We start from the raw sequence: 25,757 nt of genomic DNA, 5'->3' as shown, positions 1-25,757 counted from the left end.
CTTAAGAGCATGTTTGGAATGAAAGAAAATGTTCTCGTAGAAATACTTTTTTGGAAAATAAATAGTTTTCTGATATTGGTTAGTAAAAGAAAATTATTCAAAACATTTAGATATGATCTAAACAAATGCTATGACATCAGACTCAAATTTCACCTTTTAACACAGACCTAGACTCCCAACAACGAAGCAAAATCCGACCAATCCCCAACTGCCACCCAAGTTACGACCCTGATCCTGACCTCCACTCAGAACTTGATCTCCTTGGCTAGACCCTGATCTAACCCTAACTTTGGCCCGACAACGGATCCTAGCAACAACTCATGATCTGACACAGACTTGGGATCTAACCTCGACCTTGATCCTCGACTTCATCCCGAGATCCAACCTCGATCCAAGATCCGACTCCTAACAACGATTAAACTTCAAACTGATGCCAATCCGAGATTCAACTCTTAACTCCGATCTGAGATTCTATCTCGACTACAATCCAGATCTTAGGCTCAACTCTTAACTCCAATTCGGGTATTAATTCTAACCTCAATTGGGAGTCGGGATTCAACTCGAGACTGACCCTTCTCTCAACTTCGATCTAAAATTTGGGATCGATTCTTGATTGTGTCCCCGTAAAAATCGTCAAAAATTTATTAGTGTAATCTTATTTATTTTTAATTATTATATTTTCATAATTCTATCTTCAACCAACAAACAGGAGTACAACTTTCATATTTACATAGTATAATGATAGGGATAAGGGTATATCTCTCTTCAATCTTTTATTTATTTTAAAGGATTTATGTGGTACAAACTTGGATTTTTTAGCTTAAATTTATCACTTTTCTCAAGCATCTAGGCCACCGCCAGCTCGGGCTTAAAAAAGGTTCATTCATCCAGAAAAGTCGGTTGGCATTAGAGAAAATGGGGGTGGGCTCCCAAAATTTGTCTGGATTGGAGGTACTTTGAATTGGACATTAAATTAAAGCATAAATGTACAGCCAAAGATTGAATTTGAGTTCATGGAGTGAGATCTAGAGATATCATTTAGTATACTGCTGCATAGGGTGGTTAGAAGATATAGTTGGATACTCTGATTTATTTAGGGCATCTTCGATCCTAACATCAAATTTTACATTAAATTTGATGTTTGATGTAAATCAATTTTAATCTATTGCATCAAATTTCATATCAAAAAATATATTTTTTTTTCTCTTCATTATTATATTATTATTTCTTATTTAATAAAATAAAATTCTTTCTAAAAAACATTTACTATATATAATTTTTAGATTGTTTCAAATTATAGATATTTAATATAAAATTATTTTATATCATAATTTTTTAAGTAATATAAATTGCTAGCAAAATTTGACATGAATTGAAGCAATTTTGCATCAAATATAACATTTATTATAAAATTTGATATAAATTGGAGATGAATCTTTTAGCCAAAAAATATATTATGATTTTTGAGAACTCAACTGGCCCTTTCCCTTTTAATCAAACAAACACCTTAACAACTTATCTCGTTACATCATTATGCAGGTATGAGTGGCATGTTCTCTCACTGTTACCAGGTCCACGCACTTACCCGAAATAATGTCAATTGATGCGGGGACGTTTGATCGAATATGAAATTAAAGAAAAAAATGAAAAGTTATTAAATTTATATTCTAAAATAAGTTATACATATTTGTGCAATTATAAATAGATTTTTAAAAGAAAAATAGTATCACATAAATTAGAACAAAGAAAATACTTCTTCGATTTTAATTTATTTTTCTAGATTTGACTTGATTTAAGAAAGTAAAAAAGTTTTTCGAATTTTGTGTCATAAATTAAATATATATAAAATGTATTAAAATACTCTTTAATTTTGTGATTTAAATATATTATGTGAAAATTTAAAATTAAAGAATTGTCTCTTTTTTAAATATACTAAAAGGGAAAGTAAATAAACAAATTGAAACCATTTATATCAGGGTTGGCACTTGAATCCCTAGTGCACATTTCATTGACTTTGATTTTGTATGGACAAATTCGTGTATGTACGTACTCACATATTCTTTTAATTCTCCAAAATGTAACCTAAAAATTTTACATGGGAACTATCATAGTTCATAAACAATGATTCCAAGAGTTGGAAATTTGTAAGAGAAACATACATCAACATGAGTATCATAATTCATAGCATAAATAGAAAATATATAAATGAAAGTTTAGGAGGTGGTGGCCATTCACTTCATGACTTAGCTAGCCTATAGCTAGTTGGTAGTTGGGTTTGGCCACACTCATTAAATGTGAAATGAGAGGGCACTTGTCACAAACAGTGAATTTGTGTATAGCTAGCTGGTTGGTAGTCCCTTTCTTAAATCTTTTCCATACCGTGTAGTTTTGGGCTACCTATCCATCTCAATCAATAATTTAGGAAGAAGCAGTAATGCATTTCAAAGAAGTATATTGGTAGGGTTATTTATTTTCTTGTTCATAACAATATTCTGGCTGTCAGTTTATATATGTAAGTTAATTTCTTTTTGGATATGAATCTATATAATGATGTAAAAATAACTAAAATTATAAAGCAAGCTCCGGTTTGTTTGCATTGAAATCCCAAATCTAGTGGAGAAGATGTTTGCTTTGATGGCAAGAAAAGTTTTTAATAGGGGTAAATTAAATATAAGCATTAATGTTCTCAGTGTATATATTGGCTGCATTTCCTCATATCTAGGAAATAGGGGATGAATATATATACTTTTTAAACATATTGTATTTTCAGTTTTCTATGGTAGGAGTACGATATCTTAGTGGTTATAATTTATTGTATGTCTTAGTGGTTATTATTTATTGTATCTGAAGATCCTCACAAAGTCCCATTTAGATTTCCCTTTTTACTCCCTCCTTGTGTTTATATATCACTATTTTAAATTTTAAGTAAGTTTATTATTTTATTTTTATTCAATATTTTTTTAAGTCAAGTTTCCTTGTTGGTCAAATATATATTTTCAAGTTTAATAATTATAAAAATAATAATTTATAAAATAATAACTATTAAGGATTATTTATTTTTAATAAGGATGACAAGTAAATAAGAACGGAGCGAGGTACTCTTTATCCAAAAGCTTGTGCATATGCACTTAATTAGCAATCAACAAGTGTCCCGGAGGCTTTACTTTTGGTAGCTTAAATTCATCACGGAATGACACGTTATATTACCTTGTTGCATGTATCTGAATATGTTATATTTTCTTTTAACTTTTGTTTGTTTAAAATTATTATGTGCATAGCAGGGAACTGGTCCTATCTAGAATCATCATACCCTATGATTATTATTTTGCAAAAAGTGGAAACTTTCAAAAAGTTTAGAATTATTCTTATTGGCGTGGATATTCTATAGTACTCCGCAATTAAGGATATGCTCCTTTATATATATCTAGAAGAATCGTCATACAATATGATTAATTCTTTTGCAAAAAGTGGAAACTTTTGTTTGATGTATACAAAAGTGTTAAGAGGTTTTTATGAATGACTATTGAGTAGTGAGTCATCGGGGAAAAAATTAATCTTTCGCATTAAAGTACTTTTACCGCTAACGAAAAAAACAATTTTATTTTTTCAATTTCCGTTTCAAATTCTAATCACACGCTATTTTCGTCCAACCGAAGAAAAAGAACCCTCGCCCACCCCAACGTCTCATCTTCTCCGGCCTATTAATATGCGGGTGCGAGATGACATAAATAAATATTTTTATTTTTTATATGAAAATTTTATTATTTTAATATAGTGCTTATCTCTTTTTTTCTAAACTAATCTTTCTAATTAATGAATGAAGCAATAACTGAAAAAACTAGTTAAAGAAAAAGAATCAAGTACATCCCAAATTATCTAACACGTCAATAAGTTTTATTGCCTTCTAACTAAATTTAGTGAGAAAAGGTCCAAAAGAGTTTTTTAGTCTCTGTCTAACTAAGCTGTTAAAATTAACTACATCCACCGATCTGCTGCTCACATGCTGCTAATACTATTTCAACAATTTATTGAACTCTTTCCATGTCTACTACTCTATTTTGGGGATGAATAAGTCAATGAAGGTTACATTCTTCTTTTTTTTGGGATAAAAGTATCTGAGCATCAGATGAGAGGTTCAAATTTTTGATAGTTTTAAACAACTCAATTATATGTGCATCAATTTTGAATAGTTAAAACAACTATTAATATTCTAAGTTAAACAAAAAGATGATTTTGATTCAAATCTCAAATTTAAAGGGCTAATTTGGACCATTCCCCTTCTTATAAGTGAGTATTTCTAGTAATAGTCATTGCCTACACAATGAGTGAATTATTTTTAAAAATTGATATGTATTTTATTTCTCGAATGTATAATTTTAATTTTTATTTTTTTTATTTTCTATTGCATATAAAATATAAGGAAAAGGGTCAAAAATGTCTTTACACTATTTGAAATGAACAAAAATATTTTATGTTTATGGTTTAGTCCAAAAATGCCTTTCTCTCAATATTTTGATCCAAAAATGCTTTTATTATTATTTAATGAGTCAAGAAAACCTTTTTCCAAATAAATATATATATTTTTTTTGAACACTTTTTTTTCTAATAATATTTCTTTTATTAGCAAATTTTTATTCTACTTTAATTAAAAAATTAATTTTTTTTTTATTATAATTATTTTTATCGTTATTTGAATAAAAATTAATAATGAATTTATTATGATCTTATATATATAACATATGTTATTCGTTAAAACTTAGAGTACATGAAATTATTATTTTTTAATTGATAAAATGAGATTACGAAGAATAAAATAATTTCGTACATTTTTATTACTTAAAGTGGTTTAAAAAGAAATAAAAAAAAGAATAAAGTTCCTTAAAAATAATATAATAATATTTTTATAAAGAAAAAAAATATTTTATTTAAAAGGAAAAGGACATTTTGACCCATTTTGTAACAACAGGAGCATTTTTGATCTATTAAATAACAATAAGGGTATTTCTAAATTAAAATATCAACGACAAGGATATTTTTGAATTAAACTATAAAACAAAAATATTTTTATTAATTATAAATAGTTTAAGGACATTTTTGACCTTTTATATATTTTTTTTTTGTTGAAAAGATAATTGTCCATATATAAAAGAGATGCTTTATTGAGCCGAGGTCTTCCGGAAACAGCCGTTCTATCTTGGTAAGAGTAAGGTCTGCGTACAATTTATCTTCCGCCGACCCTACGTTGTGGAATTTCACTGAATTGTTGTTGTTGTTGTTGTCTGTAAAAGAAATAGGTGTCAAAAAACACACCTAAATCATTCATTTTTTTTGAGTTTCATACCTAAACTATTAAGAGTGTGAGTTTCATACCTAAACTATCACATACTTCCAATAATTTAGGAATAAAATTCAAAAATAAAATAAAATTTACATATATTTTTGACACTTTATCTCTATATAAAAAGTTTCAAACACAATCATTTAAAGTATGCACTTGAAAACTTAAAAAGTCCAAATAACAATTAAGAGAGTTCAAGTACGTTCTTACATGACTTTTATCATTAGTGTGAGTGTCATATTTAAATTTAGAAGATTTGAAATATTAAAAGATAATGTTGGAAGTATTTCTGAGCCAATAGATTGGTGGACAGATAAATCACCAACATTAAAGGGTATTTTGTATGAAAGAACAGAAGAACTGGAGGGACAATTAAAATTGTAAATTTAATCTGTCATGAATGTAAATAACAAAACTTGTGGACTTGACTTTGTGAATCTCTTAACATTTTTCTCATTCTGATCATATCATCGTGGACTGTCAGTCTTCTTCCACTTTTGATCCCAAAATTGCTGCTACTGTGTTAGAAAATGGCCAACAAGGTCTCCAATTTCTCGGATCTGATCCAACGTGTCACTGCTTCTTGCTTGCTCCACCCACTTTCCTCCAACGGCCACATCTCTGATGCTCGTGACGGCGACGAATCTGAAGATGACAAATACACTACAGAAGACGAAGAAGAAGAAGAACATCCACCTTATGTGGAAACTATGGAAAAGTTCCAAAATATTGAGGTGAAAAAGGAGGAGATAAGAACTGATAAAGTAATTGAAATGGAAATGCTTTTAGGGGAAGTGTTCGACGCAGTGTCGGCAATGAAGAAGGCTTACGTTAGTCTACAGGAGGCGCATTGTCCTTGGGATCAGGAAAAAATGCGCGTGGCTGACGTGGCTGTGATATCTGAACTGAGAAGGCTTGGAGTGTTGAGGGAAAGATTCCGGCGGAATGTCAGCGGTGGAAGTGGAAGAGGAGACTGGAGAGTCGGCGCCGCGACGCTGAGAGAAGTGGTGGCGCCGTATGAATCCGCCGTGGACGAACTGAAGCAAGAAGTGAAGGCAAAGGATATTGAGATTGATGATTTGAAGGAGAAGCTAAAATCGGCGACGTTGCTTAGCAGCAATAGTGGAAAGAAAAGCAAGTCAAAACGAAGAATTAGCTGCAGCAGTCAAGCTCCAGTTAATATGTCGCCTGCACCTGACCTATTCGAAGCTACAGTGAGCTCAGTAAAAGAAGCCTCAAAATCCTTCACGAGTTTGCTTCTCTCTTTGATGCGCTCTGCTCACTGGGACATTGCGGCGGCAGTGAGATCTATTGAAGCTGCTTCATCCAACACCACCACACCGACGGCGGATTCAATTGTTGGAGCCAACCACGCAAAATATGCACTGGAATCTTATGTGAACCGCAAAATGTTCCAAGGATTTGATCACGAGACATTCTACATGGACGGAAGCTTGTCATCACTGCTCCACCCAGACCAGCACCGCCGCGAGTGTTTTACACAGTACAGGGATATGAAAGCAATGGACCCAATGGAACTTCTGGGAATTCTCCCAACTTGTAGTTTTGGGAACTTCTGTTTCAAGAAGTATTTGGCCATTGTGCACCCCAAAATGGAGGAGTCACTGTTTGGTGATTTGGAGCAGAGGCGTCAGGTACTGGCTGGGAATCATCCGAGGAGTCAGTTTTACGGGGAGTTTCTTGGGCTAGCAAAGGCCGTTTGGCTGCTGCATTTGCTGGCCTTTTCTTTGGATCCTCCGCCAAGTCATTTTGAGGCGAGCAATGGATCGGACTTTCACCCGAAGTACATGGAAAGTGTGGTGAAGTATTCCATTTCCACGGGGATAGGAGGGAGAATGGGTATGGGTCTAGTTGTCGGGTTTCCAGTTAGTCCCGGGTTTAAGCTTGGAAATGGGTCGATTGTTAAGGCTAGGATTTATTTAGTCCCCAAAAATGGGTTTTAAGTTTTAGTCTATGCACTACTTGCCTTGTCTATGTATTAGTCGTATTAGTTGGTATCAAAATAAAAAGATGATACATTTGACTTGGGATTGTTTCTGTGCAAAAACAATGATTTAAATTACGTCTTCTGTTTGCCGGTAAACTTCAAAAGGTTAGTATAATTTTTACTCCGGTAGACTTAAAAATGTAATTTTTACTTGGCTTTGTGAAATGAATCTATCACCTAAATAATGGGTATCTTCGAACCTTAAATTCCATTTACTAATTTTTGCAGTTTTTGGTACAACTTTGTGTATGTTCATCTTTCTTTTCTTGTTACTGATACACTATGCTAATATTGGACTTAGTTTTTGATACTTCGAGTAAGTTGATAAAAGTCCCTTTTTTGGGGTCTAGGCCACTGGGCCACTGGCCATAGGATAGAAATTCTGTGTATATATGAATGACATTCATTTTCTATTCAAGACCACTGTTTTTTGAGTTTTCTCTTATTCTCAAAGCTCGAGGATGAGTTCTCCAATGTTTCTCATGAATTTTACAGATTGACAGCTTCTGTTCCATCATTGGATCCTATCAAGAAGGTAATTTCAGGGGGAAAGAATATGCAACATTGTTCTTAACAACAATGTTAAGGTTCTTGCTTGGATTAAGCTCCAGAGTCTGTATGCTGTTCTCAATGTTTTTAACATGTCTCAATTGTCACCAATTTGCTTTATGCAATCCAGATTCTGTTAATTTGCAGTTTGTTCATTGCCTATCTGCATAAGCTACAGAGTGCAGTGTCTACTATCTCAAGCTCATTGCTGTTATCTTCCTTTGGAAATCACTTGCAGACTTTCCTTGTGCAGGAATCTTGAATCCATTGACTTTCTACCTTCCTTAGGCTCAGAACTGGTGACAACAAAACAAAGATTGGAAAATTGAAGTGCTAGTTATTCTTACTTGGCTGAATTTTTGAAGGCAAAATAATTGATTGAGTGAGGTGGTTGAGTTGTAACTTCAAAGAATTTGCCATTTGTCTTGTGAACTTTTCATGGTTATTGTTTTTGACGTTTCATTGAACATATAGGGTTCTATTGCAGCTGGAAGCCTATATTCTTTCTACATAATGTACACAAACAAAATGATTTTGAAGAAGACAAACTTTCTGTGTAACTTCTTCCTAGTAGGTTAGTTGTTCTTCCTCCTATGCTGTATTTATTTTGTTAAACATGTTGTCGAAGTAATTTCTGTTTTTATTAAATTGATTTTGTTTTCTGTTCGGACGTTGCATATTCTAGATGCTTCATTTATAGGAATGCATCTTATAAACATCAAAATAAAGTCTCCCCACATTGGTTCAGAGATTGAGCTTGTTGTCTTCTTATATGGTCTTTGGCTATCCTTATATCATGAGTTAGCTTTCCAGGTTGAGGTCCATTTCCTTAACATAGTATCCGAGACAAGACCCTATTCCCGTTGTTGTGTTTTCCAATATTGGGCGCTCATGTCATGTTAGATGTCCAGCTCAATGTGTTTTACAATGTTGGACCCCTGTGTGTGTTACATGTCCAGTCATGAGCTTGTGAGGGATTGTTAAGTTTCCACATTGGTTGGGAGAACAGACTGTTGTATCCCTATATAGTCTTGGGCAATATTTTCTTAAACTTAGTGCCAAGTCAAAACCAAACAAACAAATTGAAATAGTTGAGTATTTTCTTTCTGATCCGTCATCTATTCTTGATCCATCAGAAAGAAATCGATATGTATCTGATGGAGTCTACATCGTACATCAGAATTCTCCGATTTAATAGAGTCAGCAAGATCCGGGTGACCAGAGTGATCAGCTTAAGGGGAAGTTTCGCAGGTTTGTGAAGACAGATTCTCGTCACTCAGTTTTCAACCAGAATGAAATATTATTTAATCGTGGAAATGCCATGTCAGGCGCACCTATCAGAATCGGAACAGACCAATTACCAGATCCACCTATCATCGCCGGCATAACCATAAAAAAACGTATCTAGTATCGTAGGTAAAGTAATATCTCCGGTTTTCTCATCCTAGCATTGTGTTTGTGGTGAGACTTGTGTTAATTTGTGCACTACAACTTAAAACTATTTTTTGGGGATAAAACTTAACCTGACCTCAGATTTCAACAAATACTGCAAAACTCTTTCTATACGCTGAAACTCTACGCATAACCTGTTAAATTTGGACTCTTACTCAGGTATTTGAATTATAGTCCTACTAACACAGTTTATTGCAGTATTCATGCACACAACATATATACTATATAGATATAGATAGAGAAAAAGACACGAATTTGATGTATACTCAATTAACTGAAGATTTTAATTTCTACATAACTACAAAACTGTGTATACAATTTACAGTATATGGAATATCAGCTGCCAGATTAGCAGGAGAAAACATTCAGCAGTGAGCTTCTAGATCTAATCAGGCATCTAAATGTTGCTTCCAATCCATCTTTGAAGCTGACAAGATAAGCCTCAAAGTTTTTGAGCTTGGTATACGCTGAAACTCTACGCATAACCTGTTAAATTTGGACTCTTACTCAGGTATTTGAATTATAGTCCTACTAACACAGTTTATTGTAGTATTCATGCACACAACATATTTACTATATAGATATAGATAGAGAAAAAGACACGAATTTGATGTATACTCAATCAACTGAAGATTTTATATTTCTACATAACTACAAAACTGTGTATACAATTTACAGTATATGAAATATCAACTGCCAGATTAGCAGGAGAAAACATTCAGCAGTGAGCTTCTAGATCTAATCAGGCATCTAAATGTTGCTTCCAATCCATCTTCGAAGCTGACAAGATAAGCCTCAAAGTTTTTGAGCTTGGTATCTAAGCTCATATTTTCTTCTAGGACTAGTGGTGCTATTCTTTCTTTGGTCACCAATCTTGAAAGCAGTGACCATTTAGATGACTTAGACTTCAAAAGTGGCACACACAAGAAGGACAAGAGCATTTGGAAAGTTGAAAGACATACTGCGTTGGCTTCTTTTAGTGCTGTAATCACAACTTCTGTATCTTGATCTGCATCTAGCAAGACTAATACTGCTGTCTGTTGATCCATTTGCTTCAAAGTCGAGACCAATCTTTTGGCGTCCCTCTTGATCTTCGTGATGAAAGAGGTAAATCTTTCAATGGTGTCATCTATAGTTGAATCTCCTTTTCTCCTTCTGAGGGAGGATTGAAGATCTCGTACATTTTCTTTACATTGTGAGACAAGTTCCTTTACTGTGCCACAAAGGTCAAGAAGCCTCACTGATTTATCCAATAAATCGTCAAGCCATTTCGCATGTAAATTCTGGGAGAGGACTTGAAGGGTTTGAGGTAAGTTGAAAAGATCATCTATGCACTTGTATAATTTCTCCAAACCGAGTAGACCATTGTTCACAGCTGCTGGTGCAACTGATACTTCCAATGATTTGAGCTTGTTTAGCTCTTCTTCAATTCTCTGGGTGGTTGGGTGTGATCTGCCAGGCAAACTGACTGATCGAACGTGATTAGGTTTTGAAGGAAGAGCAGCCATTTCTTATGAATTTCTTTCTGATGAGGGGATTTCTAAAACTTGTCTTGGGATTGAAAAGCTTGATAGTTGGTATTTATAGGCAGATAACCATAGGAAGAGAGGCAAGATGAACAATTGCTTAATTAATAAGCATTTGATTGCACGGCTGGATGCTTTATTTCTTCAGTTGTATAGTTAGTGTCTGTCAAATAATCGGTGCCCAGGTAAGGTTGTCTCCTCCATAAAAGCTTAAATACATCAATAACTATAACACATAATAGTTAGATAATTGAGATATAAATAATTACATAATAATGGGAATATTTTAAGGTGTCAAGACTTTCAAAGGGGCTACTAGATTAAATATAAAATTCATAATGCACGACTGAAGTTTATTTTATGGAACATGTACATGTATGGAAGTTTTCTTTTGAATTTGTCTGGCAAGGGGTTGGAATCATATCTCTGTAAGCTTCTCAACTAGATATAATGTTCCCAATAATTCCGAGAAATTCAGAAAGGCCTAATGTACTTGATTAAAGTAATGGGTGATTTCCATGAGTAGCTTTTTTATGGATTGTAGAAGAGCACATATGAGCTGTAAATCTAATTGGTTAAAATGTGTTAGGGTATGGTGAGCAAGGTGAAATAACAAATGAATACTTCATCAGATTGCAAGAGTGGGCTTCTTGCCTGATGTTACCCATGATTCAGTTTCTGACATAGTTGGTGAGCTCTAATACGCCTTATTTTTTATACTCTGCTATTTTAGTGAAGAACTAAACAATAAAATTGGAATTATTACCTAAAAGTAGAAACAAAACTGAGAACTCACAGTATGAAAAATTTACTTTCCTTTTGTTCATCAACCCTCATGGTTGGCATGTGGAGAAACACAAATAGGTTTCTGTGAAAACACATTAATCAAAGGAAGCTAAGTTTTACACAAGACAACAAAGATAAAACATCATATCGGCAGAGCTAATTAATACATGGCAGTGCAATCATATCCTTTTATTTTCTTTGGCTCCATTAAGAAGATTACAGCTAAGAAGTTCTTATCATAGATTTCCAAGATATGGCTATGATTTCTATCCTTTTAATTAGTTCAGCAGTTGGTGGCTTAGCAATATTTAATTAAATCAATAATGGAGACATGGGTGTATTAGAAATTCCAATATTTAATTTTGTGCATGCATGTATGGTTGGATTTGCTGTGCTTGTTTAATGTTTATCAAATTATTGACTGGGTAATTGTTCTCCTCTACAACTCACCCTCCAGGGCAAAGATAGGGAAGTTTTACATTTTTTACAAACTTTTATAAGTTTAAACCACGAGTTTCACATTCTCTCTGAGATATCTTATTTTTTAAGTATGCAGGGAAAGGAACACAACAACACAGAACAATAAAAGTATTCCAATTAACATGAAAAAATAAATTAGGAGAGAACACCGTGATGTACTAAGGCACCTATATTCCTTCCAAATTACATGTGAAGTTGTCAAGCTGAGCCTCAAAAGAGTGCTAGCCACATTTTAGCTTAGTCAAGTTCCCTTTAAATCAATATTTGGGGAGCATACAGGTCGTTGTTTTCAGGGACTGCTTGTGGACTTTTTGGGAGCAACGCAATTAAGCTTACTGAGCAATGCCACAGTAGTCTGTCAAATTAAACTAATATTGAGTCGAGCAAGGTGGCATTATTAATTTTTCCATTTAATTGTTCGAAAGAATGCTATGTTGGCTGCTTTGCTCCACTGATCTGGTGCCAGATCTTTTTGCTGGATCTTGGTTTTTTTTTTCTTTGTTGAATTTGGCCAAGGAGCTAGGAAAAAAGAGGACATTATAGGATAAGCCTCCTGATCAGATCTAGTGCTTCCAATTATTGCAGAAGACATATGATGAAATTAAGATTGTCATAGTTACAGTGGTCACCATATCCAGCGTACTCAGAACTAAGATAAGCAGATTATAAGCTATATTTCTAACTTTTTAGTGATGCATAAAAACATGGTGGATAAGTGGAATAATGAAGAAATTCTTCATTCTCATTATGGCCCTACATTAGTTTGATATTTGGAACCAATTATGTAAAGTATGTAATGAATGTGCTATGCATTTTATCTGTTTTCCCTCTAGTTTTAAGAGGACTATTTCAATGGATATGGAGTGTGTGTATATATATATATATATAGAGAGAGAGAGAGAGGCAATAAGTGGTGTATAATCTTTCACTTGAAGTTTATGTGTTTCTAACATAACTACAAAATTGTTTATATACAATTTACAGATTATGGAATAACAACTTCCAAATTAGCAGGAAAGAACATTGAGGAGCGAGCTTCTAGATCTAATCAAGCACCTAAATACAGCTTCCAGTGCATCTTCAAAGCTGTCAAGGTAAGCCTCGATGAGTTCCAGCCTTGTTTCTAAGCTCGTGTTTTCTTCTTGGACTTCAGGTGCTATTCTGTCTTTGTGTACCAATCTTGAAAGCAATGACCATTTTGATTGCTTAGGCTTCAAAGGCGGCATACACAGGAAGGACAAGAGCATTTGGAAAATTGCACTGCATACTGCGTTAGCTTCTCTTAGTGCTCTAAGCGCAGCCATTGTATCTTGATCTGCATCTAGCAAGACTGGTACTGCAGTCTCTCGATCCATTTGTTTCAAAGTCGAGACAGATCTTTTGGCATCCGTCTTGATCTTCTTGCTGAAAGAGGTAAATCTTTCAACGCTGACATCTGTAGTTGAATCTCCTTTTCTCCTTCTGAGAGATGATTCAAGATCTCTTACATTTTCTTTATATTGTGAGACAAGTTCCCTTGTAGTGCCACAAACATCAAGAAGCCTCACTGATTTGTCCAATAAATCGTCAATCCATTTAGCATCTACACTCTGGGAGAGGGTTTGAAGGGTTTGTGGCAAGTTGAGAAGATCATCTATGCTCTTGTATAATTTCTCCAAACCGAGTAGACCACTGTACACAGTGTTTCCTTTTGGTGCAACAGGTACTTCTAATGATTTGAGCTTGTTGAGCTCCTCTTCTACTCTCTGGATGGTAGGGTGTGAGCTCCCAGGAAAACTGATTGATCGAACGTGATTGGGTTTTGAAGAGAGAGCAGCCATTTCTTATGTTTTTTTTCCTCTGATGAGGGGATATCTCAAATTGGTGATTAAATTGAAGTTTCAGAGTTGGTATTTATAGGCAGACAGCCATAGGAGGAGACAAATTGAGCAGTAACCTAATTAAATCAGCATGTGATTGAACTGCTGGATCTTTTTGGAACTCGTAAACCTGCTACACATTTTGCCAACAAAGGTTCTACTGATTGCATTCATTAGTCCTCGTAGTTACGGGATGAACGTGAGGCATCTCATTATCATGTGGTATTGAATAGATTCCCTTTTTTCTGTCTCCAGAAATGTTGCCAATACTCTGACACATGAATTTTTTATTGGTATTATGTGATTGAAGATGCATCAGCTTCAAGGAGCCTGCTTTATTTGTTCAGTTGTTTAGTTAGTTTCTGTCATGTAACAGGTGGCCAGGTAAGCTTGCCTCCTACATAAAAGCTTAAATCCATCAACTACTAGAACACAAAATAATTAGATAACTGAGATATAAATGATTAAAGAATAGTGGGAATATTTTAAGGTGTCAAGACTTTAAAAGGGGCTAGTGGTCAAATATAAAATTCATATTGCACGACTGAAGTTTATTTTATGGAATTGTACACGTATGGAAGTTTGTTATTTGAATTTGTTTAACAAGGTGCTAGGAGCATATCTGTACAAGCTTCTTGACAAGGTGTAATACTTCGTATAATTTTGAGGTCGAATTCAGAAAGGACCACAAGTAGTTGGATATACGAACCAAAGAATAGCAGATTGTGAGCTGTATTATCTAATTGATTAGGATGTGTTAAGATATGGAGGGCAAAGCCAATCACAAAGAAATATTTCATATTAGTAAGTGCACGAGTGCCTTTTGGTCCAGATATCACCCTTGAATCAGTTTCTGTCATGGTAGGTGAGTTCTAATATCTGTGAAACATTGAGCTGTCTTCATGCCTTCTATTCTTTTTTATGAAGCTTCATGCCTTCATTTTTTTACTCTATGCAACTTTGGAGAAGATTATCTAAACAATAAAGTGAAATCGTTCCCTTTAATTAGAAGCATGTATGATAATTTTAGTTTTCGCCTGTTCATCAACCTTCAAGGGGTTAGCATGTGGAGAAACACAAAAGGTTCTTGAAGACGAAATACTCTAAGAGCTAATGAATGAATGCATCAAAACTATACATGTTAATATAATGTGTGCCGTCCTTGAAAGAATTTATCAATTCCTGTTTCCTTTAGGTCCCAAAATTGGCTAAATTACTCATTAATTTTTGAATAATTTTTAGGTTTATCCTTTCTTCTTAATAGAAACATCTACTTTTTGAGTTACCTTTAGATGATCAGCCAACAAGTAAAGAAAAAAACTTGTTAAATAGACGGAGGGATTTGCAATTCGGAGACCAAATATCGCATGGCTATTCTTTATAGAAAATGACAACATAAATTGGAGACTTGTAAACTTATCCTGTAATATTAGAAAACCCATGGAGAATTTGCGGTTGAAACAGCCTTAGAAACTTGTAATAGGTGAGATCGAGTAATATCATTATATTGTTAATTTAGATATCTGTTAATTGCACACAGAGGGGAACTAAATCATGAAAAAAGAGAGACACATATTAGATTTGTCGTATAATCTTTCACTTGTATATTGTTCTTTTCTAAAATAACTACAAAATTGTGTATACAAAATTTGGTCAACTATACAGTTTAGAAGGAAACTGTTTTTAGGAGAGAGCTCCTTGATCTAATCAGGCATCTATATAATCTTTCCAATCCATTCTCAATGCTATCAAGTTGAGACTCAAAAATTTCCAGCCTGGTTTCCACGTTCATGTTTGGTTCTTGGACTTCACATGATACTCTTCCCTTATACACCAATCTTGAAACCAATGACCATTTAGATGACTTAGGCTTCAAGAGTGGTACACACAAGAAAGACAAGAGCATTTGGAAAATCGGAATGCATGATGTACTGGCTTCTCTCTTTGCTCTAATCACAAATGCTGTTTCCGGATCTGCATCTAGGAACACTGATACTTCAGTCTCCTCATTCATTTGCTTTAAGGACAAGACTAATCTTTTAGCGTCCTTCTTCATCTTTTTGCTGAAGGAGGCAAATCTGACCATGCTGGCTTCTGTGTTTGAATCTTGCTTTCTCCTTCTAATAGATGATTCTACATCTCTTACATTTTCCTTACATTTTGACACTAATTCCCTTATCGTGCCGCAAACATCAAGAGTTCTCATGGATTGTTCTGATAAATCTTCAAACCATTTTTCATGTTGGGAGAGGTGAGGCAAGTTAAGAAGATCATCAACACATTTGTATAGGTCTTCCAAAACAAGTAGACAACTGTAGATAGTCTCTGCTGTTGATGCAGTAGATATTTCCAGCATCTTGAGCTTGTTGAGAATCTCTTCCACTCTTTGATTGTGTGGTCTACTGGGTAAACTGATTGACCTAATATGGCAAGAAGTAGTAGCCATGGTTGTTAGTGTTTCTATGTTGTGAGAAAAGCTGAACTTTGTGATGAACAATAAGTACCAAGAAAGATCATTTATATAAACAAATAGGCATTCAAGAAGAGAAAATGTGGTCATGTGGGCATCCCTTGGAATTTGGTAGATTGCTATGCATTTGGCAAACAAAAGCTCTAATAATTAGTCATCTAAATGAATAAATTATGTGGCTTTTGCCTTCATATGGGGTTCATTTACAGGTTGCCCCTTCCCTAACTACTAAGCATTGCCGCATCACTTGGTGGTGCAATCACGATGCTAACAGCGTGGGTTCTTTGAGGCTGTCCCTTTTGGAGGAGCTGATGTCCATTAATTACACAAAATACAGATTAGAAGATCTGAAAAGATATTTTTTGCCAATATTCAAATGGACGTGTTGTGTATATTTAATTTATACACGTATGTGTGGTTGTTTGCCATATTTTATTTGGAAATGGAAAACTAGTTGATTATTAAATTGCACCACGACCAATGAGTAAAATAATTGCCAGCAATTTCTAAGCAACAGGTTATTTCTTATTCTTTTTATGGTTGCAGACTAGAAAACCTAATATGCAGTGTCCTAAGTAATGTAGGCAATATAAAGAATGATGTATTATGTAATATTCAAGGAATACAACAACATACCCACTGTGAGCCCACAAGTGAGGTCTTGGGAGGATAGTGTATACGCATACCTTACCCTTTGAGAGAGACTATTTCCGATAGATTATCAACTCAAACATATTTAAGGAATATGGAATTCAAATATATGTTTAATGGATGACTGTGTTTTTAAGTGAATTGAGAAGAAAGGTGGTGATTAATATATAATTGTGCATGAGTGCTTAGTTTTCTTATGTCCCCTGACATGTTAGCCAAATGGGCTTAAATTAACATTTTTCTAGCCTCATTTTAGCTTAATCAAGTTCTGCTTCAAGTCTATATTCGGAAGAATGCCAGGGCATTGTTTTCAAGGGCTCTAGTACATTTACTGGGAGTAATGCAACTAAGCTTACTGAGTGATGCCACTTTACTCATTCATATAAAGCTGATATTGTTTCGAGTAAAGTGGCATGTAATTGCTCCTTTAATTTGTTCAAAAGAACACTCTGTTGGCTGCTCTTCCTGTGTTCTCATGCCAAATCCTTGTGTTGGTGGCTTCAAAAACTTGTATTTCAATCTTGATTTTGTTTTTGTTTGATTGGCTGGGGAGCTTGATGAAATCTAAGGATATATGATAAGCTTCTTGATTAGATCTACCTCATTTAATGAACTCGAGAAGGAATTTAAACAGATAATGAAGCAACATGGTCAACTTACGGTGGTCTCATAGTTAGTTGGACTATTAGCTAAAGATAAGCAGATCATGAACTAGATTATCTAGTTTATTAGTGGTGTGTATCTTACTGACGAGTTCAGGTTCAAGGAGGTCTTCCTTTATAGCATGGGGTTTCTTTTATATCAAGAGTGTGTTGGGAGGCAGGTGGAGTTTATTAACACCCTAGGATCACTGTGCAGAGGAACTGTTAGAAGAACTCCAGAAGCCTGGATAGCGAGCACTTATGGTGAAGCTGCCTCCACTTGGACCTCATTCTTCTGCAATTCATGTTATGGATTAGCATCCATCTAACTTCAGTCTGGAAATGCATATGGAACTCACAAAGTAAGATTTGGTGAGAGATAGAGAAATAAATTTTAGAGAAAGATTGTAATCATCCTGCTATGAGTTTCATCTGTTTCAAGTCCACCTTAGTTTTATGAGAACCATTTTCACGAATATTTTGCACTCTTGGTGAATTACACAAACATATAGAGAGATTAAATTGTTTTATGTATATTCACTTGAAAATTGTGTATTTTTAGCATAACTACAGAACTGTTTATATACAATTTACAGTGTTCGGAATAACAACTGTCAGATTAGCAGGAGAAAATATTGAGGAGCGAGCTTCTAGATCTAATTAGACACCTATATATTGCTTCCAATCCATCTTCAAAGCTGTCTAGGTTGTTAGATTTTTAAACAGATAAGAAAAAATAAGGTTTTGCAACAGATTTTACACTCATATGACATCTTACATAAGGCTTGAATACATATAGCTATATAAGCTTTTTCAAAAAGTAAGTAGAGTCTATACCTATCCAACCACTTACAAAACAAATTCCATAAAACAAGGATTACCCTTCCTTTACAAACCAAACATAATATTTAAAAGAGAACACTATTAGACTAAAAAACTATCTAGAAAATCTCATTTTCTAACACTCCTCCTTGAGATTTTTCTTGGATACTCCCAGCTTAGCCCTTAGAACTTCAAATTTCCCCTTAGGAAGAGCCTTGGTCATGATGTCTGCAATCTGCTGATCTGAGCTGCAATGAACAAGTTTAACTTCACCATCCTTCTCTGCTTGTCTGATAGCGTGAAACTTCACATTTATATGCTTGCTACGACCATGTTGCACTGGATTTTTGGCCATAGATATTGCTGACTTGTTGTCAACCTTAATGACAGTAGCTTCAATGCTCCAGATCACATAGAATCTTTCTTAACCATAGAGCTTGATTAGTTGCACCAGCAGCGGCGATGTATTCAGCTTCTGCAGAAGATTGAGCTACCACCTCTTGCTTCTTTGAATTCCATGAGAACATGCCTGAACCAAGTGTAAAAGCATATCCAGAAGTACTTTTCATATCATCAATGCTTCCTGCCCAATCACTATCTGAATAACCCATCAATTTCCCTTGCTCTTCCTTTTTAAACCAAATACCAAAATCAGCAGTTCCCTTGATATACCTCAACGTTCGCTTAGCGACGCCAAGATGAACTTGACTCGGAGCATGCATAAATCTCGACAGAAGACTTGCTGCGAACATGAGATCAGGTCTTGTTGCTGTCAAATACAGCAAACTACCTATTAAACTTCTATAAACTGCAGGATCAGCCCTATCACCTTCTTCAAACTTCGAAATCTTTTCATTGTGAACTAGTGGGGTCGATACAGGCTTGCATCTCTCCATCTTGAATCTTTTAAGAATATCCCATGCATATTTTCTCTGTGAAATGAAGATTCCATTTGTAGCTTGACGAATCTCCATTCCCAGAAAGTAATTCATTTCACCCAAATCAGACATTTCAAACTTGGTCTCCATTTCTTGCTTGAATTGATTTATCATAGCTTCATTGCTTCCTATTAACAGAAGATCATCAACATAGAGTGACACCAAAAGCACATCTCCTCTTTTAGCCTTCTTCACATATAAAGTGGCTTCATTTTCAGTTCTCTTGAAGCCACAATAAATAAGATGAGAATCAATCTTACTGTACCAGGCTCGAGGAGCCTGCTTTAATCCATACAATGCCTTATGTAGCTTGTAGATTTTATCCTCCATTCCTGCAACTTGAAATCCTTCTGGTTGGTCGATATAAATCTCCTTCTGCAGCTGTCCATTTAAGAATGCTGATTTCACATCCAAATGATACAATTTCCAATTTGATTGAGCTGCCAAAGCAAATAGAAGCCTTATTGTATCATGTCGTGCAACTGGTGCAAATGTGTCTCCATAATCCAGACCTGCAACTTGCGCATAACCTTTCACAACAAGCCTTGCCTTGTATTTATAAACTGAACCATCTGGATTAAGTTTGGTTCGATACACCCATTTCACCTCTATTACATTTCTGTCTTTTGGTTTATCAACCAGCTTCCAAGTATCATTCTTCTCTATCATACCAATCTCCTCCTTCATAGCTTCAATCCAAACTTCATGAGCCCGTTTGGATTGGCTTTAAGTTGGTCAAAACCAACTTAAAGTCCCTTTTCAGCTTTTGGACGTGTTTGCCTAATGCTGACTTTAAGCCATAAAGTTCTTAAAGTCAGTCAAAAATGAAAAGTTAGGATTCCTAACTTTTTTTCCAAAGTGCTTAAAGTCATTTTCTTTGACCATGGAAATTACTTTTATATCCTTTATATTTTAATTAAATTCACAAACTACCTTTTTTTATTCTTTTAACCCTAAAATTCACATCATAAGCACTTTTATCCAAACACTCAACTGCTTATTTATAAAAATAACTTTCAGCACTTCAAAGTTCTAAAAGCACTTTATACATAAAAGTTACTTTTTTTAAGCCCATCCAAACGGGCTCCATGTCTTGATGCTTCTTGATAGCCATTTGGCTCTGAGATTGCAACATTACATCTTTCATATATCTCAGAAAGGGACTTTGTTTTCAAAATGGGCGAATCAAGTGAGGATTCCCCATCTGATTCTTCATCTTTTTCCAAATTTTCAGAGCCAAATGATTGGATTTCAGGCAGCGGACGCAAGTTCTGAAAATCTGCATTATCTTTCTCAATTTGCTCCTTATCCCAGTTCCAAAAAGCATGCTCATCTACTACAACATCTCTTCTGATGGAAATACTTTTTGTTTGCAAGCTGAAAACTTTATAACCTTTGGCTTGCGATGAATAACCAATAAAGATCCCCAATTCACCTTTCGGTTCAAGTTTGCTTCTTTTGACTGAAGGAACATGAGAATAGCAAATCGAACCAAAGATTTTTAAGTGCTTGGCAGATGGTTTTATTCCACTCCAAGCCTCAATAGGAGTTTTCTTATCCACAGCTTTAGTTGCCAACCTATTTAAAAGATATACTGAAGTATAAACAGCTTCTGCCCAAAAGCTTTGCGGTAGTTTCTTTTCAAGCAACAAACATCTAGCCATTTCAACAACAGTCCTGTTTTTCCTCTCCGAGACTCCATTTTGTTCGGGTGAATAACTTACTGTCAACTTGTGATCAATCCCCATATCTTCACAATACTTATTGAACTCATTTGAAGTGTATTCACCACCATTGTCCGATCTCAAAGACTTCAGCTTACAACCACTTTGTCTTTCAACAAAAGCTTTAAATTTCTTAAAAACTGAAAATACTTGGGACTTGTTACTCAAAAAATACACCCAAGTCATCCTTGTTAAGTCATCAATAAAGAGAACAAAATATTTATTTTGTCCTAAAGATGATGTCTGCATAGGTCCACACACATCAGTATGAACTAGTTCAAGTTTTTCAGTTGCCCTCCAGGTAGCACTTTTAGGAAATGATTTTCTGTGTACCTTACCCATCTGACATGCCTCACATACTTCTTTAGACAGTGTGATCTCAGGTAACTCTTTAGTCAAGTCTTTCTCATACATAGACTTTAAAGTAGCATAGTTAAAATGCCCATATCTTTTGTTTCACAACCATGACTCATCCATACTTGCAAAATTTGCATTATCAAACTTCCCATCTAAAGGAAAAGATTTATCCACCATTTCTACTTTAACAATCAAACTATCTTTTGAGTCAAAAACCAAACAATGTTTGCCCTTAAAAATTAAGGAACAACCTTTCGACATCATTTGAGCCACACTTAACAAGTTACATGCTAAACAAGGAACATACAACACATCATGTATAAACTTTGTACCTTGTGTAGTTTGAAAGGTAACTGAACCATTTCCATGTGCATCGACTGATTCACCATTTCCCATCCTAACTTTAGCTTTGAACGACTTGTCAAGTGTGTGAAACAAGAGCTCATTGTGTGACATATGACTCGTACATCCACTGTCTATGAACCATGAGGATTTGTTTCTTGTGTTTTCTTCGTGAGAAGCCATAAACAAGCTTTCTTCTTCCTTTTCCGACTCTTCAACAAAATTTGCCTGCTGCGCATGATGTTGTTGTGGCTGATTCTGCTTGACCCTGCAATTTTTCTCAATATGACCCATCTTTTTATAGAATCTACATTGAATGGATGGCTTTCCTTTGAACCAGCAGTCTTTTTCTTGATGATTGGTTCTTTTACAGTGGCTGCAAGGTGGAAACTTCCCTTTCTTTGAAGATTCCTTCCATGGTTTTCCCTTTGCTACTTTATCTCCTTCCATCCTTCTATTGTCCTTCACAAGCTGCTTGCCTTTATGTTGTGCCTGAAATGCCATTTCTGCTACTTTTCCATCTCTTATGCTTGATCTTTGTTCTTGGGCTTGCAACTTGCTGATCAGTTCTGCAACTGATAAAGTCTTTAAATCACAAGATTCCTCTATTGCTGAAATCTTGGACTCGAACCTTGCTGATAAGCTTATCATCATCTTCTCCACCACCTTTGAATCTGGAAAGATTTCACCAAACAACCTTATTTTGTTTACAACTTCCACAAGTTTGGCAGAATACTCTTTCACAGTATCTCCTTCTTTCATCCTTAACATCTCAAATTCTCTTTTGAGAGTTAAGAGTTTGACAGCCTTCACTCTATCACTTCCATCGAACTCCTCTTTTAGCTTATCCCATGCTTCTTTAGGTGTTTCACAAGTCATTATTCTTGTGAAAATCACATCTGAAAGTGCTGAATGAAGACATGTGAGAGCCTTTGGTTTCCTTGACTTCGCATCTTCATAAATCTTCATTTGTGCAACTGTTGGATTTGGTCCAAGTGGAGGAGGATCATCTTCTCTTTCAATTGTTTCCCATAGACTAAGAGCTTTGAAATAAGCCTTCATCTTTATCACCCATATGTGATAATTTTCTCCTGTAAACATAGGAGGGCCTGCACCCAAGAAGCTGTTGGATGCCATGTTACTGCTGCTCACTACTCAGCTCACCTTAGAAGAACTGGAGAAAACCTTGGCTTTCTTGCCTTCACAGATCCCTCAAGAAGAAGGGCTCTTGATACCACTGTTAGATTTTTAAACAGATAAGAAAAAATAAGGTTTTGCAACAGATTTTACATTCATATGACATCTTACATAAGGCTTGAATACATATAGCTATATAAGCTTTTTCAAAAAGTAAGTAGAGTCTATACCTATCCAACCACTTACAAAACAAATTCCATAAAACAAGGATTACCCTTCCTTTACAAACCAAACATAATATTTAAAAGAGAACACTATTAGACTAAAAAACTATCTAGAAAATCTCATTTTCTAACATAGGTAAGCCTCGAAAGTTTCCAACCTTGTTCCCAAGCTCATGTTTTCTTCTTGGCATTCAGATGCTATTCTGTCTTTTTGTATCAATCTTGAAAGCAGTGACCATTTTGATGGCTCAGGCTTCAAAAGTGGCACACACAAACAGGACAAGAGCTTTTGAAAATATGAAAGGCACACTGTATTAGCTTCTCTTAATGCTCGAATTACAGCTATTGTATCTTGATCTGCATCTAGCAATACTGATACTGCAGTCTCTTGATCCATTTGTTTCAAAGTTGAGACAGATCTTTTGGAGTCCCTCTTCATCTTTTTGCTGAAAGAGGTAAATCTTTCAACGCTGTCATTTGTAGTTGAATCTCCTTTTCTCCTTCTGAGAGCTGATTGTAGATCTCTTACATTTTCTTTACATTGTGAGACGAGTTCTCTTAATGTCCCACAAAGATCAAGAAGCCTCAGTGATTTATCCAATAACTCGTCAAGCCATTTTACATTTAGACTCTGAGAGAGGGCTTGAAGGGTTTGAGGTAAGTTGGGAAGATCATCTATGCACTTATATAATTTCTCCAAACCGAGTAGACCATTGCTCACAGCTGCTGGGGCAACTAATACTTCCAATGATTGGAGCTTGTTGAGCTCCTCTTCAACACTCTGTGTGGTAGGGTGTGATCTCCCGGGAAAACTGATTGATCGAACGTGATTGGGTTTTGAAGAAAGAGCATCCATTTCTTATGTGTTTTTTTTCTTTGATGAGGGGATATCTCTCAGTGTTGATGGAATTGAAGCATCAGAATTGGTATTTATAGGCAGAACACCATAAGGAGGAGATAAGATGAACAATTGCCTAATTAAATCAGTATGTGTTGCACTGATGGATCTTTTTGGAACTTGTAAACCTGCTACACATTTGGCCAACAAAAGGTTCTACTGATTACTTTAATTAGTCCTCCTAGTAATGGGATGAACGTGAGGCATCTAATAATCATGTGGGTGTTTAAAAGATTTGATCCTTTCTGTCTCCAGAATTGCTGTCAATACTGTGATCCGAACATTTTATTTGATTGAATATTCAGGAAATCTGTGTTATTTGTTTAGTCAAGTTTTTGTCATGTAGTAATAGGTGCCCTGAAATTTATTTTATGGAACCGTGCATGTATGGAAATTTGTTTTATTAATTTGTTTGACAAGGGCCTTGGGATAATTTCTATGTAATGCTCATGAGAATTTATCCCTAATATCACTTTTGTTTCTTTTATTTAATTATTCCTATTTTTTCTCAAATTATACTTCACTCTCCTAATGAAATACCATGTCACATTATTAGTTTTTTAATAATACAATAAAAACAATACCTTATTCTTGAATTTTATAAAAGGTAATCAAATTTTAAATTAAATTTAACTAGTATTTATTACTCATTTGTCGATATTTTAAAATTCGAAAAAGGACTTAAAATGTCCTCGAACTATAAGAAATGGTACAAAAATGCCCCTCATCCACCTTTAGGTCCAAAAATGCCCTAGTCATTTTTGGTCCAATATATGGATGAGGGGTATTTTTGTACCATTTTCAATAGTTCGAGGGCATTTATGCCCTTTTTCATAATTAAAATTCTGTTAAATAAATTTTGATTTATAATTAATTTTAAATATTTAAATTGTAACCAATAAATGGCCGTCATGTATTTAAAAAAATTATTCAAATTATTTAATTAAAAAATTTTAAAATAAATTTTGATTTATAATTAATTTTGAATAATTAAATTATAACCAATAGATGGTCGCCACATGTTTAAAAAACTTATTTAAATTATTTAATTAAAATTCTATTAAAGAAAAGGTCATTTTGGACCTAAAAGTGGATGATTATCATATAAAATTCATAAAATTAATGTCCTTGCCATCCATATTTAGGTCCAAAAAAGACTTTTTATTTAACAAAATTTAAATTAAAATAAATTGAATAATTTTTTTAAACACGTGGCGACTATCTATTGGTTATAATTTAATTATTTAAATTTAATTATAAATCAAAATTTATTTAACAGAATTTTAATTAAATAATTTGAATAATTTTTTAAACACTGGAGGTCATCTATTGGTTATAATTTAATTATTTAAAATTAATTATAAAATAAAATTTATTTAACAAAATTTTAATTATGGCAAAGGGCCTAAAATGCCCTCGAACTATTGAAAATGATACAAAAATGCTTCTTATCCATATGTTGGGCCTAAAATATCTTTTTCTGTTAAAGTAAAAGTCATTTTTGGACCTAAAGGTGGATGTCAAAAGTATTTTAGGCTCAATAGATGAATGAGGG

General features: G+C 34.5%; 5 protein-coding genes across 5 annotated transcripts; 1 reads left to right on the top strand and 4 right to left on the bottom strand.

The window, feature by feature from the left end:
• Window positions 1-5,678: 5,678 nt before the first annotated feature.
• LOC129874164 (protein GRAVITROPIC IN THE LIGHT 1) lies at window positions 5,679-7,389 on the top strand. Its single transcript, XM_055949410.1, has one exon. It carries the CDS (start codon window positions 5,869-5,871, stop codon window positions 7,300-7,302), a length of 1,434 nt encoding a protein of 477 aa, XP_055805385.1. The 5' UTR covers window positions 5,679-5,868; the 3' UTR covers window positions 7,303-7,389.
• Window positions 7,390-9,989: 2,600 nt separating this feature from the next.
• On the bottom strand, window positions 9,990-10,855 carry LOC129873353 (uncharacterized). Its single transcript, XM_055948431.1, has one exon. The coding sequence runs from the start codon at window positions 10,853-10,855 to the stop codon at window positions 10,049-10,051; it is 807 nt and encodes a 268-aa protein (XP_055804406.1). The 3' UTR covers window positions 9,990-10,048.
• Window positions 10,856-12,938: 2,083 nt separating this feature from the next.
• Window positions 12,939-13,959, bottom strand: LOC129873352 (uncharacterized). Its single transcript, XM_055948430.1, has one exon. It carries the CDS (start codon window positions 13,957-13,959, stop codon window positions 13,147-13,149), a length of 813 nt encoding a protein of 270 aa, XP_055804405.1. The 3' UTR covers window positions 12,939-13,146.
• Window positions 13,960-15,616: 1,657 nt separating this feature from the next.
• On the bottom strand, window positions 15,617-16,594 carry LOC129873351 (uncharacterized). Its single transcript, XM_055948429.1, has one exon. It carries the CDS (start codon window positions 16,556-16,558, stop codon window positions 15,665-15,667), a length of 894 nt encoding a protein of 297 aa, XP_055804404.1. The 5' UTR covers window positions 16,559-16,594; the 3' UTR covers window positions 15,617-15,664.
• A 1,769-nt stretch (window positions 16,595-18,363) lies between these two features.
• LOC129873354 (uncharacterized) lies at window positions 18,364-24,505 on the bottom strand. Its single transcript, XM_055948432.1, has 2 exons — window positions 23,437-24,505; window positions 18,364-18,462 (listed from the first exon to the last, which is right to left on the bottom strand). The coding sequence occupies exons 1-2, from the start codon at window positions 24,158-24,160 to the stop codon at window positions 18,380-18,382; spliced, it is 807 nt and encodes a 268-aa protein (XP_055804407.1). The 5' UTR covers window positions 24,161-24,505; the 3' UTR covers window positions 18,364-18,379.
• Between the last annotated feature and the right edge of the window lie 1,252 nt (window positions 24,506-25,757).

The sequence above is a fragment of the Solanum dulcamara genome, chromosome 11 (assembly GCF_947179165.1).
Source record: "Solanum dulcamara chromosome 11, daSolDulc1.2, whole genome shotgun sequence".
NCBI lineage: Eukaryota > Viridiplantae > Streptophyta > Magnoliopsida > Solanales > Solanaceae > Solanum > Solanum dulcamara.
This window is presented reverse-complemented; position numbering and strand designations above follow the sequence as displayed.